Source organism: Rhinopithecus bieti, unplaced genomic scaffold, assembly GCF_001698545.2.
Source record: "Rhinopithecus bieti isolate Rb0 unplaced genomic scaffold, ASM169854v2 scaffold_10015, whole genome shotgun sequence".
Classification (NCBI taxonomy): Eukaryota; Metazoa; Chordata; class Mammalia; order Primates; family Cercopithecidae; genus Rhinopithecus; species Rhinopithecus bieti.
Genome location: NW_016806417.1, coordinates 885,806 through 901,675, shown reverse-complemented (window position 1 = coordinate 901,675; position 15,870 = coordinate 885,806). Strand labels below are relative to the sequence as shown.

Sequence of the window (15,870 nt, the reverse complement as noted above, 5' to 3'; positions counted from 1 at the left end):
TCTGTTGGCTGTACGAATGTCTTCTTTTGAGAAGTGTCTGTTCATATCCCCTTGGGATACTTTTAAAAAGCCTGGCCTCATTTCTTAGAACAATTTTCTTGGAGAAAATGATACTATTAGTGAAAGAAGATTTTGACAAAGGCACATATCTCAGTACAGAGCCTGAACTTGGGAAAGTTATTATCTATATTACTTTTAAACATGGTTAGAAAACAAAAGTTCAAGTCAAAATTGACACATCACCATCCTTTATTTTACAATTATGCTCCATGTTTGATTTTCATAAAAGCAATGCTCTTTTAGGAGTTTTAACTCTCAATTGTTTAATTCTTTTTCATAAACATAACAGTTTCTCCCGAAAAGTGTGTATGATTTTCTCCACTTTCACTGCCACAACCAGTCTATCTTTTGTTCTCTCTCTCTCGCTCTCTCTGTCTCTCTGTCTCCATTCTCTCTTTCTCTCTCTCTCTGATCATTTTTCTTGGCGGCTACTTTTTTGTTTTGGTATGGGAAACAGTTGCACAGAATTATTTTTCTCCAGGAAAGAGGTTCAAATTTATTAATATATCAAATACAGTTGTTAGGATTATTTATATTAGTCTACTGGAAACCAAAGTGCCCTTCATCAAAGCTGTGTAATAGGTGTGGTTGGCGGGGAGAAGATTTCCTCAATCAAATTTAACTGAGTTAAAGTTAAACTAGTGTCTTTACACCAGGACTTACCAGTACCTTAAATAATGCTAACATCTCTTTAGAATCCCTGAGAACTGCCAATAGCATGTAGTTTTCTCAATTTTATTTGGCTAAATAGCTCCTTTTATCAAGGGCATCTTACAGAGTGAAAACGCTTTCAGAAAAATGGAATTAATTTATTATCACATCATACTATATCAAGTCATTAACCCAGTATATCCTGTTATTTTCCACTAAATGAGAGCAATCCAGAGAGAACAGTCACTAGTCCTCATCCACCCTTGGGTCTGGCCTCATTCCCTTGAGTTCAGTATGATTTCCCATAGTACTGGCCCTGGTTCTTTCAATCCACTGTGACTTCAGTGTGACGTTTGGAACCCCACACTGCAGTGTAGTAGTATCTTCAGGTGGAGGTTTTCTGAACCTCTTCAGGTGAGCATCACCTCAAATGGCAATAATCTGGTCTACTTGGAGCTTTTGAGTAAATTCTAATATTGGCAGCTTTACTTTTAAACAAAAATAAGTGTTGGATATCTGTGTTTTTTCTCTTTCAAACATAATGCTATGATATGACCTTGGGAAAAAGCATTTCCTCCTATAGACACTTTCTATCCGCAATGTGTACACAGAAACACACACACACACACACACACACACACACCCCAAACCACATATACTAAACTAACAAAATCAGAATAATCATTTATTGCCACTTAAATGCTATTTAACATGAAGGAAAAAATTCTACTATACATTCTGTTTCTAAAATCAGTACCTGTTTGTCGTAGAAAGCCCTTATAAAAATGCACAAAAACCATCCAGGAGTTTTGAACTGCAAGGGACTGGGATGTTAACATGAGCTCCACTGAGGATGGGACAATATGAGAATTGAGCCTGTATTTTCATTTCAGGAACCGCTGTGGTAAAATCATTATAATAGTTGATACTATGTACTGGGCACAATGATGAGAATTTAACTTTGAATCTTTACTACAATCCTATGAGGCAAGTACTATTATCACTCCCTCTTTGGGTGAGGAAACTGAGGCTTAGAGAGCTAAAGTAACTGGCCAGAGTCACACAGTGAGCACAAAGGAGCCTTGAATCTGGATTCATACACGTGCAATCTGAATTCAGACCCTTCCTCCTATCCTCCCGTATTGAAAATAATCTTGTACCAAAATGCGGAGTAAGTTTTAGTAACTACCAATAATAAATTAAAAGACTCAAGTCAAAAATTGTATCTCACTTATATTATTAAGATTTAGGTATATACCTGTGTCATATATGGGATTCTTAAATACCCTTGAATAATCAGGGTAAAAAAATAATTTTGAAGCAATAATCTTGCTTCCCAGTAAACAAAAGTAAGTCATCCCCTAACCCCACTTTAAAATAGTTTGTGGCAATGGCTCAGGAAGTAACTACATTAAGGTCCTGATTTAAAAACTTCTCTTAAATAACTGCCTTCATCTTTTCCCTCCCTTCTACCAGGATGGAATATTAACAAGTATTCCAAAACTTAAGGCCACTGGAGTCTAGCCAGACAAGCTTCAGGACTCTTTAACTTGGTGGTTCTCAATCCTGGCTGCATATGAGAACCACATAGATAGCTTTTAAAACTCCTAGTGCTCAATTTGTACCCCAGATCACTTAAAGCAGAATCGATAGTAGGACTAAGCCTTCAGGAATTGTTTAAGCTCTTCAGATAATTCTACTGTGCTGGAGTTTGAAAACTACTGTTTTCGTCTCTCCAATCCTCTTGTTCTTCATCCCCCATGAGCTCATTTGCAACTCCTCACCGTCCTTGGAAGCTGGCCAGATTCAGTTCTGGCTCTGTCCCCACATGACTTGGACACTTTATTTCAGTTTTCCATTTTTAAAAATGGAAATAATAACACTCACTTCACAGGGCAACGGTAAGAATGAAAATAAATCATGCATGTGAAAGCAGCCAGCACAGTACTGGCACATAGTAGGTGCTCATTCAGTATCAATTTCCATCCTTTCCTCAGATGAAGACATTTAGGAACTATCTAGATTTGCAAGTGCCAGGAAAATTTAGTAGCAGCATACCTTCCCAGCTAGGGAATTTATTTGCCTCTGTAAGACATAAAAGCTTTATAGTGAGGCCACGTCGGTAAGAGCCCTTCCTTTTGTAGAAATACAATTTGGCAACTTTAACCCAACCAAAAAATTACTTTCATGCCATGTGCATTAGATGTAGTGTCGTCTAAGGTGATAATCTATTCTTAAACTCTTCAAGGTATATTTCATATTAAGAACTATAATGATTAAGCCCATTATCTACATTTTTTATTTTTTTGAGATGGAGTCTTGCTCCGTCACCCAGCCTGGAGTGCAGTGGCACCATCCCGGGTTACTGCAAACTCCACCTCCTGGGTTCAAGTGATCTCTCACCTCAGCCTCCTGGGTAGCTGAGATTACAGGTGCATCCCACCATACCTGGTAATTTTTGTAATTTTAGTAGAAATGGGGTTTCACCATGGTGGCCAGGCTGGTCTCAAACTCCTGACCTCAAGTGCTCTGCCCATTTCGGCCTTCCAAAGTGCTGGGATTACAGGTGTGAGCCATCAAGCCTGTCCCCATTATCTACATTTTTAAAGACCCAGATTCTCCAAGGACTTTACCTCAAGAAAGTGAGAATGCTGAATTATCTGTGGCTTCCATTTTTTCATCACACAGAGCAAAGAACACAGGTGACAGGAAGCTTGCAGTCTGAGAAGCTATTTAAAAGGAGCTGAGCTGATCCTGCCTGAACCAAACCACTACTAGCCTGGTAAGGAAAGACAACCCAACCAGCATTTCCAGATCTCCAGAGGGATATGCATCCATAGAAAACAGATAAACCATGTAGTTTTGCTACCTTCCATGCAACCTGAAGCTGTTTCTCCCACTGGTGGTTCTCAATCCTGGGCACACATCAGATTGCTTGGGGAGCTTTGAAAAGTACTGATCGCCAAGGCTTACCCCAGGAGTCTCTGAAGTAATTGATCACCCTGGAGTGGAGCCCAAACATCAGTATGTTTGTAATGCCCAGTTATCCTAATGTATAGTCAGGCTTGAGAACCACTGGCTTTGGGACTGAGTTTGTTTTGAGGGCAATTTGGTTTATACTTAGCTTTAGAAGGATGCTGGGGCAGTCAACTTGCTCCCTGTTCCTGTTGTCTGGGAATGCCCAACCCTCAACCAGGTGCTAAGATTGTGGAAACACAATTTAGCAACCTTAACCCATGGTATGAGAGAAAATTACTCTCATACCATGGGCATTAGATGTAGTGTTGTCTAAGGTGATAATCTATTCTTAAACTAAGAATAGATCTAAGACAGGATCTTAGTGCTAAGGTCTGTGACAGGAAAACGAGCCCATGGACATCTACTTTTGGGAGAGGTGGATGGTCTTATGAAAAAACCATGGGCTTGGGGCACGTCACTGGGCTGAGCTATTACTAGCTGTGAAATCCTGAGTAAATAATCTGTTCTAGAACTCCGGGTTTGGTTTTCTTTCTTCCTTTTTTAAAATAAGAATAATAACTGCCTTCCATGGTTGTGGTGAGGATTTTAAAGGAAATATAAATGAGAAAATGCATATGCAGTACCCATGTGCCATTGCACAGTACACAATGCCCAGAATGTTGTAGGTATTTGGTATATAGCCATCATTTTTACACAGCACAGGAAGATAAAAGGTCATCACTGCTGTCTCGCGATAGCACCCTTCCTGGTGGATCTTCTTACTACAATATAGAAAAGTCATGTAATTCCCCACATGATGGGTTTTATTACATGAAAGATCTCACCACACAATGAAGAGATTAACTCAGTGAATTTATTTGTGAATATTTGGCAGAGAATACACCACTCTGATTCACAAAATACCAGTTATCTAAAATATGCATTTGTGAAAAAAAATACATAAATATACTTAAATATTTTTCCATTCTGCTACCTGAGGAAACCACTTTGCTCAAACTATGTGCTATTTTAAGCAGAGCAAAAACAGCTAGCTCACATTCTAAACCATTTAGGCAATGCAAAATATGGTGGTTCATTCAGTCACTTTGTTTTGTTTTGTTTTAAGACAGAGTCTTGCTCTGTTGCCCAGGCTGGAGTACAGAGGCACAATCTCAGTTCACTGCAACCTCTCAGGTCCAAGTGATTTTCCTGCCTTAGACTTCATAGTAGCTGGAATTACAGGTGTGCAACACCACACCCAGCTAATTTTTTGTATTTTTAGTAGACACAGGCTTTCACCGTGTTGGCCAGGCTGGTCTCGAACTCCTGACTTCGGTGATCCACCCGCCTTGGCCTCCCAAAGTACTGGGATTACAGGCGTGAGCCACCCTGCCCAGCCCATTCAGTCACTTTGAGTAATGCCTAACCACAAGAACAAAGAGTGCTGGAAATCCCAATGGGAAGTATGACTTAGATAACCAAACAAGATGGAAGGAGTTCCAGTGCCTGAATTTTAATCTTGAAATAATTAGAAAACTGTCAAGGACATTTCTCATTCTTAAGACACTTTGCATTTATTATGCTGAGTCATGATAATTATTTGAGTCACTCATTGGAAACCATTCCTGAGCCAGTGATTCCCCGGACTTGCTGGAGCTTCTTTGTGCTTTATTCCATAAATAACTCAATCCTGCCTATCAGCTTCCTGAGGCTAGCGATGGAGCATATGCATCCCCAGAACTTAATCACAGTATTAATTGGTAGTGAGAAATATTTAATGAGTGAATAAACTACTCTACCTCACACTCAGTAACCTTCATAAATCTTCCATTTACTAAAGAATAAATGAATCACTTTGAATATACACAAGCTAGAAATGATGATTGGGATCTACAGATCTGAATATTTCTCTCTTTCTTCAGCAGTGTCTTGATATTTAGATTTTGCTGCCCATGTTTGCTTGAGAAGAACGTCAGCAAGTTCCTTTCCTCTCAAGCTTTCAAGTTTGAGTCCTTTGTTTTACACAAATGCTAAAATCTTAACTCATATCTACTGGTCTCATGATAATATGGGGAGGCACTGAGACACAGCTTTTGAGCCTTCCTTCCCTGAACAAATAGGTGAAAGGGGAGGAGTAATTTAAGTAAGGCTGGAAAAATCGACTCTTTTTCAAACGATGGCTTCCGATCAAATGCCCTGTGACCTCATGATTTAATGCTGAGGACATAAAATAGACTAAAATGAACTCCCTCAAGGTGATGATCATCTTTAATTTTCTCATTTATAATGTGGTTATAAACTTTCCCATCATTAATGTGGTTCTTTGTTTTCATTTTGTTTGTCTTGGCATGATTCTAGTTGTTTCAATGGAGACATATTTTGGAGATAATGCAAGCTAAGTCTTTTGCTGGATTTTTCTCAACAATGTGTGCATTTTCCCACTTGTGCATGAGAAGATTGGAAATGTAAGGCTATTCAGAAGCTCCTGTGTCCTTTGTTCACACGAACAGTGGCCAATTCCAGAAGAAGCCTATAAAGATACATTTCTTCAAGGTGACAGAGCTCCTGCATAACAAAGCTGGATCAAGTGGGATAGGTTTTGATCCAGTTCACAGTAAGTGACAACTGCCATCCTTCAATCAACTCACGTAAAAGACAGTTGCAGAGAGAACACTTTGCAGAGTCTTCACTTAAAAGATAGTGCAGGATCCCTCCCACACCCCAACAATGTGCTTGATATTGGTACATGGGGTTTGATCTCACTCCCAGGCAGAATACAAGTGCAAAAGAAAAGTGGTTACAGTGAGGACTATTAGGCATCAGTCTTTAACCATTGGCAATGACTTTCACAGAAAGGAGTACAGGCCTGCCCCTTGCTAACTTTGGGTAAGTTATTCATCTTTTTGTGCCTCAGTTTCCTGATCTGTGAAACAGAAATAATGGTACCTCCCTTAGAGGGTTGTTGTGAGGATTCAATGACATAATACATGTTAAGGACCTAATGTTGTCCCTGGTATTTATAGATATGCAATACATGTTAAACTATCTGTGGTTGGGCCGGGCGCAGTGACTCATGCCTATAATCCCAGCACTTTGGGAGGCTGACGTGGGTGGATCACGAGACGTAACACAGTGAACCCATCTCTACTAAAAATACAAAAAGATTTAGCCCGGCTGTGTGCGGGTGGCGCTGTAGTCCCAGCTACTCGAGGAGGCTGGAGGCAGAAAATGGCGTGAACCTGGGAGGTCGGAACTTGCAGGTGAGCCGAGCGATCGCACCACTCCCATTCCAGCCAGGTGACAGGGAGTACGCGACTGTCTCAAAACAAAAAAAAAAGAAAGAAAAGAGAATCTGTTGTTAAAAAGCCTGTGATTAGGCGAGATCCAGTCAAGTCATCATTTCTTGAAGTTAATTACTTCAACAAACTTGACAAGTACCATACTAATTATTTGCTTTGGTAAAAGAATCATGAAGCTTCCTGAAAATGTTTCGGAGACGCTCAGAGGCTGTCCAGGGTCTCGCTCTGAGGAGATACTCGTGGACTGGACATTTATCCGTAGTCTCCTAAACACAGACACACAACAATGTCAGTTGGGCCAGGCCAGCTGCATCGAGAACACACAAACGTCGTTTCTACAGCCAGGGCAGTGGTGAGTTGAGAACGCAGACGTCAGGCAGTCCTACAAGCCAACACTACGTGCACACTGGAGGAGCAATCAGCTATCTGCATGGAAGAATGACTATGGGTACTGTACCTTTCCATTCAAGTGATCACTCAGGAAAGTAAGCGGTGATGGGATGCCCTGGGGAATCTGGCTGCAGGAAGTAAGTCACTGAGCTAGTCCCACGTATATTATGCAGGTCATGGGCTGTTAGCGGTGCTGAAGCTGCTGGGAGCGCACTTCCTCCAGTAAGAGCCAACATTTCCCCAGCGTTCCATCATGGATGGCCACCCAGCGGGAAAGCATTGATGGGTTCCCAAATTCCCTTGGGCGGCAATAAATAAAGTCGGCTCTGTAGGAAAAAAAAAATCTGCTGCAGGGTAAGAGTCCACTTTGCTATCTGAGATGCGCACAGAAATCAAGTTGAGATCCCAGACGCAGTTTCTGGTGGCTGGGAGCTCCAGGAACATCCCCGTTAGGGATACCATTCCTGAAACCAACACGCGAGTTCTGTTAAGTGACATGGTTGGTTGGTGGTTTCCTGATTGAGATAGGTCTACTTGCAGACTTCCTAAGATACTCAGATCCCATATCCCAACACACATCTCAGCGCCCAAAAGGTTAGAAAAAGAAATCATTACGATTTCGCGTGGCGCAGGTTATCTAGAAATCATGTGCTAGCGCTTAATGAAAAACTAAATCAAAAAAGTGTTTTGCCAGAACAGCCACCAGGGATTGTCCACTGTAAAACCATTATCTTAAGTATGCCCAGCGGATGGGTGGGCTCAAGCCTGTAATTCCAGCATCTTTGGGAAGGGCGCGAGGCAGGCAGATTCACGAGGGTCGAGGAGATCGAGACCATCCTGGGCTAACACAGTGAAACCCGTCTCGTTACTAAACCAATACAAAAAAATTATCCGGGCGGTGGTGGCGGGTGCCTGTATCCAGCTTTACTCGGGAGGCTGAGGCAGGAGAATGGTGTGAACCCGGGTAGGGCGAGCTTGCAGTGAGCAAGATCCGCCATTGCACTCCAGCTTGGGTGACAGACGTGGAGTCTCTGTCTCAAAAAAAAAAAAAAAAAAACAGGAAAAGAAAAAATCTTTAAAATCATTAAGCATCAGAAATGTGATAAACAATGGATATAACAAATACCCATCCTTTCCGGAATACTGTGTCAATAAAATCTAATAATTTTTACATTTGCTTCAATGTACGTTTTTGAAAGAGAATTAACACAGATAGAATTAAGTTACCCAATAGATCCCCTCTATGATACTTCCCTCTCTTCCCTCTAGAAAAGCCATCCTCCAGAATTTGGTATTTATCATTGCTGTACATATATGTATGAAATTATTGCATTTGCATCCACAAAATATCTAATATTTCTGCATGTTTTAAAACAATATAAATTGCATTAGAAAGCATGTATCTTCTTAATTATTTTATTTATTTATTATTATTGTTATACTTTAAGTTCTACGGTACATGTGCACAACATGCAGGTTTGTTACGTATGTATACATGTGCCATGTTGGTGTGCTGCACCCATTAACTCGTCATTTACATTAGGTATATCTCCCAGTGCTACCCCTCCCCTCTCCCCCCACCCCATGACAGGCCCCAGTGTGTGATGTTCCCCACCCTGTGTCCAAGTGTTCTCATTGTTCAATTCCCATGTATGAGTGAGAACATAGAAAGCATATATCTTGTTGCAACTTGCTTCACTTGCTCGACATTATGCTCAGCATTGTTGGTAATAGCAAAAAGTGGAAGACAACCATCAATAGGAGAATGATTATATGTCTTTGGAATATTTGCATTATAAAATGCTATATAAATGTTAAAATGGATGAATGTTTTCAAAGAACTAGCTTTATATTTTGCATGTAATTTCTTTTGCCATACATTAGCAAACCTAATGTATGGCAAAAGTTTTTTTTAAGGCATCTCTTAAAAGCAAGATAGACCTGGATTTTTCTTTCTAATCTAATCAAATAACCTCTATATTTGAAAAGTAAGTTGAAGCCACTTGCAATTATTGTTATTCCTGATATTTTTGGACTTATTTCTAATGTTAAATCTTGTTTTGTGTTTATCATTCTTTATTCTTTGTTTCTGTCTTCCTTTCTGCCTTCTATTAAGTTGATACATTCTCTTTGTTTATTGTTATTCATTTGTTGATTTAGGTGCCTGCTGATATGGTTTGGATCTATGTCCCTTCCCACATCTCATGTCCAATTGTAATCTCCAGTGTTGGAGGTGGGGCCTGGTGGTAGGTGATTTGATCATGGGGGTGGATTTCCCCCTTGGTACTGTTCTCATGATAGTGAGTGATTTCTCACGAGATCTGGTCATTTAAAAGTGTGTGGCACCTCCTCCTGTTTCCTGCTGCTCTGGCCATGTGAAGTGCTGGCTCCCCCTTCACCTTCTGCCATGACTGCAAGTTTCCCAAGGCCTCCCCAGAAATAGCCACTATGCTTCCTGTGCAGCCTGAAGAACTGTAGACCAATTAAACCTCTTTTCTTTATAAATTACTCAGTCTCAGATAGTTCTTTATAGCAATGCAAGAACTGACTAATACACTTGGCTTAGTCAGCTTGGGCTGCTATAACAAAGTACTGTGACTGAGTGGGTTACAAACAACAGAAATTTATTTCTTGCAGTTCTAGAGGATGGAAGTCCAAGATTAGGTTTCCAGCACAGTTGGCTTCTAGGGAAGGCCCTCTTCCTCTTCCAGGTTGCAGACTGCTGACTTCTTGTTGTGTCCTCATTTGGGAAAAAACAGAGCAAGCTAGCTCTCTGGGGTCTCTTTTATAAGGTCACTAATCCCATTTGTGAGGGCTCCATCCTCATGACCTGATTACCTCCCAAAGCCTCCACCTCCAAACATCATCACATTATGTAGGGGTTCAGTCAGGATGTTGAGAAAAATTGTAAAATAAACCTTCTTTGAAGGCCAGAAGGTTTTAGCAAAAGCCACAGGAGTTATGGCTGAAGGCAACCTAGTCCTCTTTGAGCTATAGCAAGGGTAATTAACATAGGGATGTAGAGGAGTCTATCTAAATAGCTTGTTTACTCATGTGGTCCTAAGACTAACCTTTGCCATCAGCAGGTGCATGATTGCTCTCTACTTGGGGAGTTGGCAATAATAATTACCTTCTAGTGGTGTTTACTTAAGACTTTTGTCATTTAATGTGTGCTGAATAAATGCTGAGAAGGCCAGCGAGTGTGGGTCGCACGGTTGCCACTGTTTACACACTCTCCTTGGGGTCTGTAAGCGGCCCGGACTCTCAGCTGGACTGAGAAGCATAATATCTGTGTCAGTGTACGTTATTCATCTGTTGTTGGGTCAGGGTCTGTGGGATGGGCCCCTGCAACACTGGGGATTGGATTTTAACATATGAATTTGGTAGGAACACAAATATTCAGTGAATAACAATGCTATTATGTTTCTATTATTCTACTGATGATCCTTTGTGTTAAAAAGTTACAAAATTACAAAGTTCTGACCAAAGACAAGATAGATGTTAGCATTCTTTAGGTCCTCCTTCCATCTATAGCTTCTCTTTCCTATTTTAACACAAAAATTAGATGTTATTTTATGGTGACTAGTCACTCAAATTTACCAACATGTTTTATTTACTGATGTGCTCACCACTAATTCATGTGTCTCACACCTTCCTTGTGGGTTCACTTTTCTTCTTGTTGACATACTTCCCTTAACACTTTTTTTTCTTTTTTTTTTTTTTGAGATGGAGTCTTGATCTGTGGCCCAGGCTGGAGTGTGGTGGTATAATCTCAGCTCACTGCAACCTCTGCCTCCCACGTTCAAGCAATTCTCATGCCTCAGCCTCCTGAGTAGCTAGGACTACAGGCACATGCCACCACGCCTGGCTAATTTTTATATTTTTAATAGAGATGGGGTTTTGTCACGTTGGCCAGGCTGGTCTTGAACTCCTGACCTCAGGTGATCTGCCCACCTCAGCCTCCCAAAGTGCTGGGATTACAGGTGTAAGCCATCGTGCCCAGCCTTAACACATTTTTTAATGAAAGTCTGTCTGTGAGTGCTAAATTATCATTGTATACCTGAAAATGTTTTAATGTGCCTTCACTCATAAGCAATAATTTAGCTGTTTGAACTATTACATACTGCTCTATTTTCCCTCAGCATATGGAAGATATATTCTTTATTGTCTTCTGGCTTCTACTGTTACCAATGCAAATTTTGCTGTCAGTTGATTACTTGCATCTTTCCTGCACATAATCAGTCTCTCATAGCATTTAAGGTTTTTTCACCCTTGATGTAGCTTTGGGCAATGTCATACAATGTCTTTAGGTATGAATTTGTTTTTGTTTAGTTACAGCATTGGAGATGTACTTTCCATCTAAGAATTTGAGTCTTTCTTTACTTCTGGGATATTATTACCTCTTTGTTGAAATATTGCTTTCCCACCACTTTCTCCACACCCTACTAAAATTTCTGAGAGAAGTAGTTTACAGCAATTTGTCTATCTTCCATGCTTTTAAATTTTTTATTGAGATATAATTCATAAACCATAAATTTTGTGCTTTTGAGGTGTACATTTCAAGGGTTTTTACTATATTCATAATGTTTCACAACCATCACTGTTTAATTCCAGAATATTTTCATCACCCCTAAAAAGAACCTCATATCCATGAGAAGTCACTCTCCACTCTCTTCTCTCCCCAGCCCCTGACAACCACTAGTCTACTTTCTGTCTATATGGATTAGCCCATTCTGGGTATTTTGTGTAAATGGAATAATACAATATGTGACCTTTTGTGTCTGGCTTCTTTTACTTAGCAAAATGTTCTCTAAGTTCATCCATGTTGTAAAATATATCAGTACTTCATTTAAGTCACTCTATGATTAACTTTTTGAAAAACAGCCAAACTGTGTTCTAAAGTGGCTGTACCATTTTACATTCCCACCAGCAACATATGAGGGTGCTAATTTCACCACATCTTCACCATCACTTGTTATTTCAGTATTTTTAAAATATTATTATTATAGTATCCTAGTGCATGTGAAGTGGTATATCACTGTGGTTTTGATTTGTATTCCTTAATGATTAATAATATTGAACATCTTTTTCATATGTCTTTTGTATATCTTCTTTGGAGAAATGTTTATTCAAATCCTTTGCCACTTTTTAACTGGGTTGTCTTTTATTGTTGAGTTGTAAGAGTTCTTTACATATTCTGGATAGAAAATCCTCATCAGATATGTAATTCACAAATATTTTCTCTCTGTGAATTGTCTTTCCACTTTCTTGATAGTTTTTCCAAAGCACAAAAGTTTCTTATTTTAATGAAGTCCAATTACCTAATTTTTTCTTGGTTGTTTATATGTTGTTATATCTAAGAAACCACTGCCAAATCCAAGGTCATGAGGATTTACCTCTACGTTTTCTTCTAAGAATTTTTTTTTTTTTTTTTTTTTTTTTTGAGATGGAGTCTTGCTCTGTTGCCCAGGCTGGAGTGCAGTCGCACGATCTTGGCTCACTGCAACCTCCACCCCCTTGGTTTAAGTGTTTCTCCTGCCTCAGCATCCCAAGTAGTTGGGATTACATGCATCCACCACCATGCCTGGCTAATTTTTGTATTTTAGTAGAGACAGGTTTTCACTATGTAGGTCAAGCTGGTCTCGAACTCCTGACCTCAAATGATCCGCCTGCCTTGGCCTCCAAAAGTGCCGGGATTACAGGCGTGAACCACCGCGTCCAGCTGTCTCCTTCTAAGAATTTTATGGTTCACGATCCTTCATTTTTTAATATGGTTCCCTCTCTATATTTGGTGTAAAGTCCTCAGGACTATCCTCCAATATTAATTATCTTTTCCACTGTGTTCTACCTTGAATTTATACTATCAACTGGTAGTTTTTTTCTTTTTTAAAATTGTAATGACTATATGTTTGCTTCCTTTTTTAAAATTTCAGATTTTGAATCACTTCTTTTACATGATCTCTGCTCTTCCTGGTTTCTGTACAATTTTCTTTATCATTTTAGGATAATTTTCCTCCATTTGGCTCTTTGAGTATCCTAATTACATTTTAAAGTGTTTGACAGCCTGCACCAAAAATTAACTCCTTCTGGAAGAAATTCATGTTCCAGTTGCCGATTTCTGTGGTACACTCTGCTACTGGCACCAATTCTTCCTCCTGTACCTGTGCCCCTTGCTTTCTAACCTGTACTGCTCCTCCCCCTGGCAAGCCACACTTCCCTGCTTATTGACTTTGCCTTTGGCCAGACCATTTTTCACAGCAGCTGTGTCATTTTATGTTCCCAGAAGCAATATACCAGGGTTCCCATTTCTCCACACCCTCACGAATACCTGCTATTTTCTGTTTGTGTTTTATGGTAGCCATCCTAATGGGTGTGAAGTGGCATCTCCTTGTAGCTTTGATCTGCATTTCCCTAATGACTGGCATATTTCTATGTGCTTATTGGCCCATTTGTAGATCTTCTCTGGAGAAATGTCTATTCCAGTCCCTTGGCCATTTTTGAATTGGGTTTTGCTTTTTTTGTTGTTGTTGCTGTTGCTGTTGAGCTGCCAGGGTTCTTTATATCTTTTCTATATCTGGATATTAACCCCTTATCAAATATATAATTTGAAAATATTTTTTCATATTCTGTGAGTTGCCTTTTCACTGTACTAATGTATCTTTTGATGTACAAAAAGTTTTTAATTTTAATGAAGTCCGATTTATCTATTGCTTCTTTTGTTGCCTGTGACATTTTGGCTAATTTCAAGTAGAAGATATTGGGGTTTTGTGTTCTTTCTCTCTCTCTTGTCTGTCTAGAGTTTTGTAGTTACTTCCACCTCATCCCTTAAACTTCCACTACAGAGCCTTATAATGGCACTTTATGACTAATGCTCTATAATCATATTGGAATACTGCAGATCCAATTCCAAAGCTAACTCGGTCTGGCAGAAAAGCTGTCCCAATGTCCATCCATCTCTCTAGGCCAACAGCTTCCTGTTAATATTATTAAGCTGTAGCTTGGAAGAAACAGGTTGGCAGCAATTGTTTCAGCCTGTCCACCCCATGCCCTGTATTCAGGTTATAGCCCAGGCTCTGATTCCCAGTGTCCTCTGGAGCACTTATAGTCCCTTTTGCTCCACAGGATTCAAGCTCCTTCCTACCACTCCTTACTCAGGACATGGATCACAGCTGTCCCAGGGCTTCTGTAGTTTTCATTTTTTTCTGGTTCCCAGAGTTGTTTGTCTCTGACACTAGCTTTTAAAAATATATGTTTTGTTATAATTTTACCTACCTTTTCGTGTGTTTGAGCAGAAGAGTGTTTGTCAAAAAATGAACTTACTCGACCATCTTGACCAGAATTAACAGCAAATGTTTTCATCTCCTAATGACTGAATTTGATCAGCCTACAGCAGATTGATTTGACTGCACTGGATCTAGTCATGTAGGTGGTGTTGCGGAAATATAAAACCCTAAAATTCCAACTACATCCATTCACTGGCTATAAAATCAAAGGTTTTTAAAAGTTTCTATTGGTGGTCATTCAGAAGAGTCATCTCTTCTACAGCTGTGAGATGGTAAGATGGAGCTGTGAGCAGGAGTCAGCATGCATGGGGATGGGACCCCATGGCACACAAGCCAGAGGGAGGCATCTGTGATGCTCCCGAGGCAGGAAGGGAAGCAGAGAGCTGGGTATTGCAATGAGGTGGTGAGCACATCTGCTAGTGAAAGCATGATTCCAGCTCCTTCCCTATACCCCTCAGGATGTGGAGCATAGCTGCCCTGCAGCTTCTGTCCTGCAGTGTCAATCTGCACACTGTGTAGTAGCACTTACACAGGTTAATTATGTCTGGTGTTTTGAGAACAACCCACTTCCACCTCTGACCATCTCTCAAGTCCTGTAGGGCAGAGGAGTGTGTTTTACCACCCTGTAGGCTTTGGAGATGCTCAGAACTCAGAGCCTAAGGCACTCCTTTTGGGACCATTTTGGATGGCTAAAGACAAGGTAGCTGTGATTCTAAGTCAGAGGCCTTGGGAACCCAGTGGCCATCCGAGTCCCCAGCAGAGCAAGTGGGTCCCAGGACAGCTCTGCATATTCTTGGAGGTGACAAGGATGCCCTCAGAAGTCCCACCTGACCTAGCAAGGCTATGACCTTGTCAGGAGCAAACACCATCACTTCACACTGGATTTGTTTGGTTTAAAGCTGATTTCCAGCTGGACATGGTGGCTCACGCCTGTAATCCCAGTACTTTGGGAGGCCGAGGTGTGCAGATCACGAGGTCAGGAGATCGAGACCATCCTGGCTAAGACGGTGAAACCCTGTCTGTACCGAAAATACCAAAAATTAGCCAGGCGTGGTGGCGGGCACCTGTAGTCCCAGCTACTTGGGAAGCTGAGGCAGGAGAATGGCTTGAACCCGGGAGGCGGAGCTTGCAGTGAGCCGAGTCATGCCACTGCACTCCAGCCTGGGCAACAGAGCGAGACTCTATCTCAAAAAAAAAAAAAAAAAAAAAAAAAAAAAAAAAAAAAAAAA

General features: G+C 40.5%; 1 protein-coding gene across 10 annotated transcripts in view; it reads right to left on the bottom strand.

Annotated features, from left to right (window-relative positions):
- Positions 1-15,870, bottom strand: part of PDE1C (phosphodiesterase 1C) — a 571,792-nt gene that overhangs the window by 6,845 nt on the left and 549,077 nt on the right. The window contains exon 19 of one of the 10 annotated variants that reach the window (XM_017876419.1): positions 7,194-7,234. The exons of the other annotated variants lie outside the window; for them this stretch is intronic. Within the exon in view, the coding sequence (XP_017731908.1) occupies positions 7,221-7,234 (14 nt within the window). The 3' untranslated portion in view covers positions 7,194-7,220. Of the gene's footprint in view, positions 1-7,193; positions 7,235-15,870 lie in introns of those variants that run through there. 10 annotated transcript variants of the gene reach the window in all.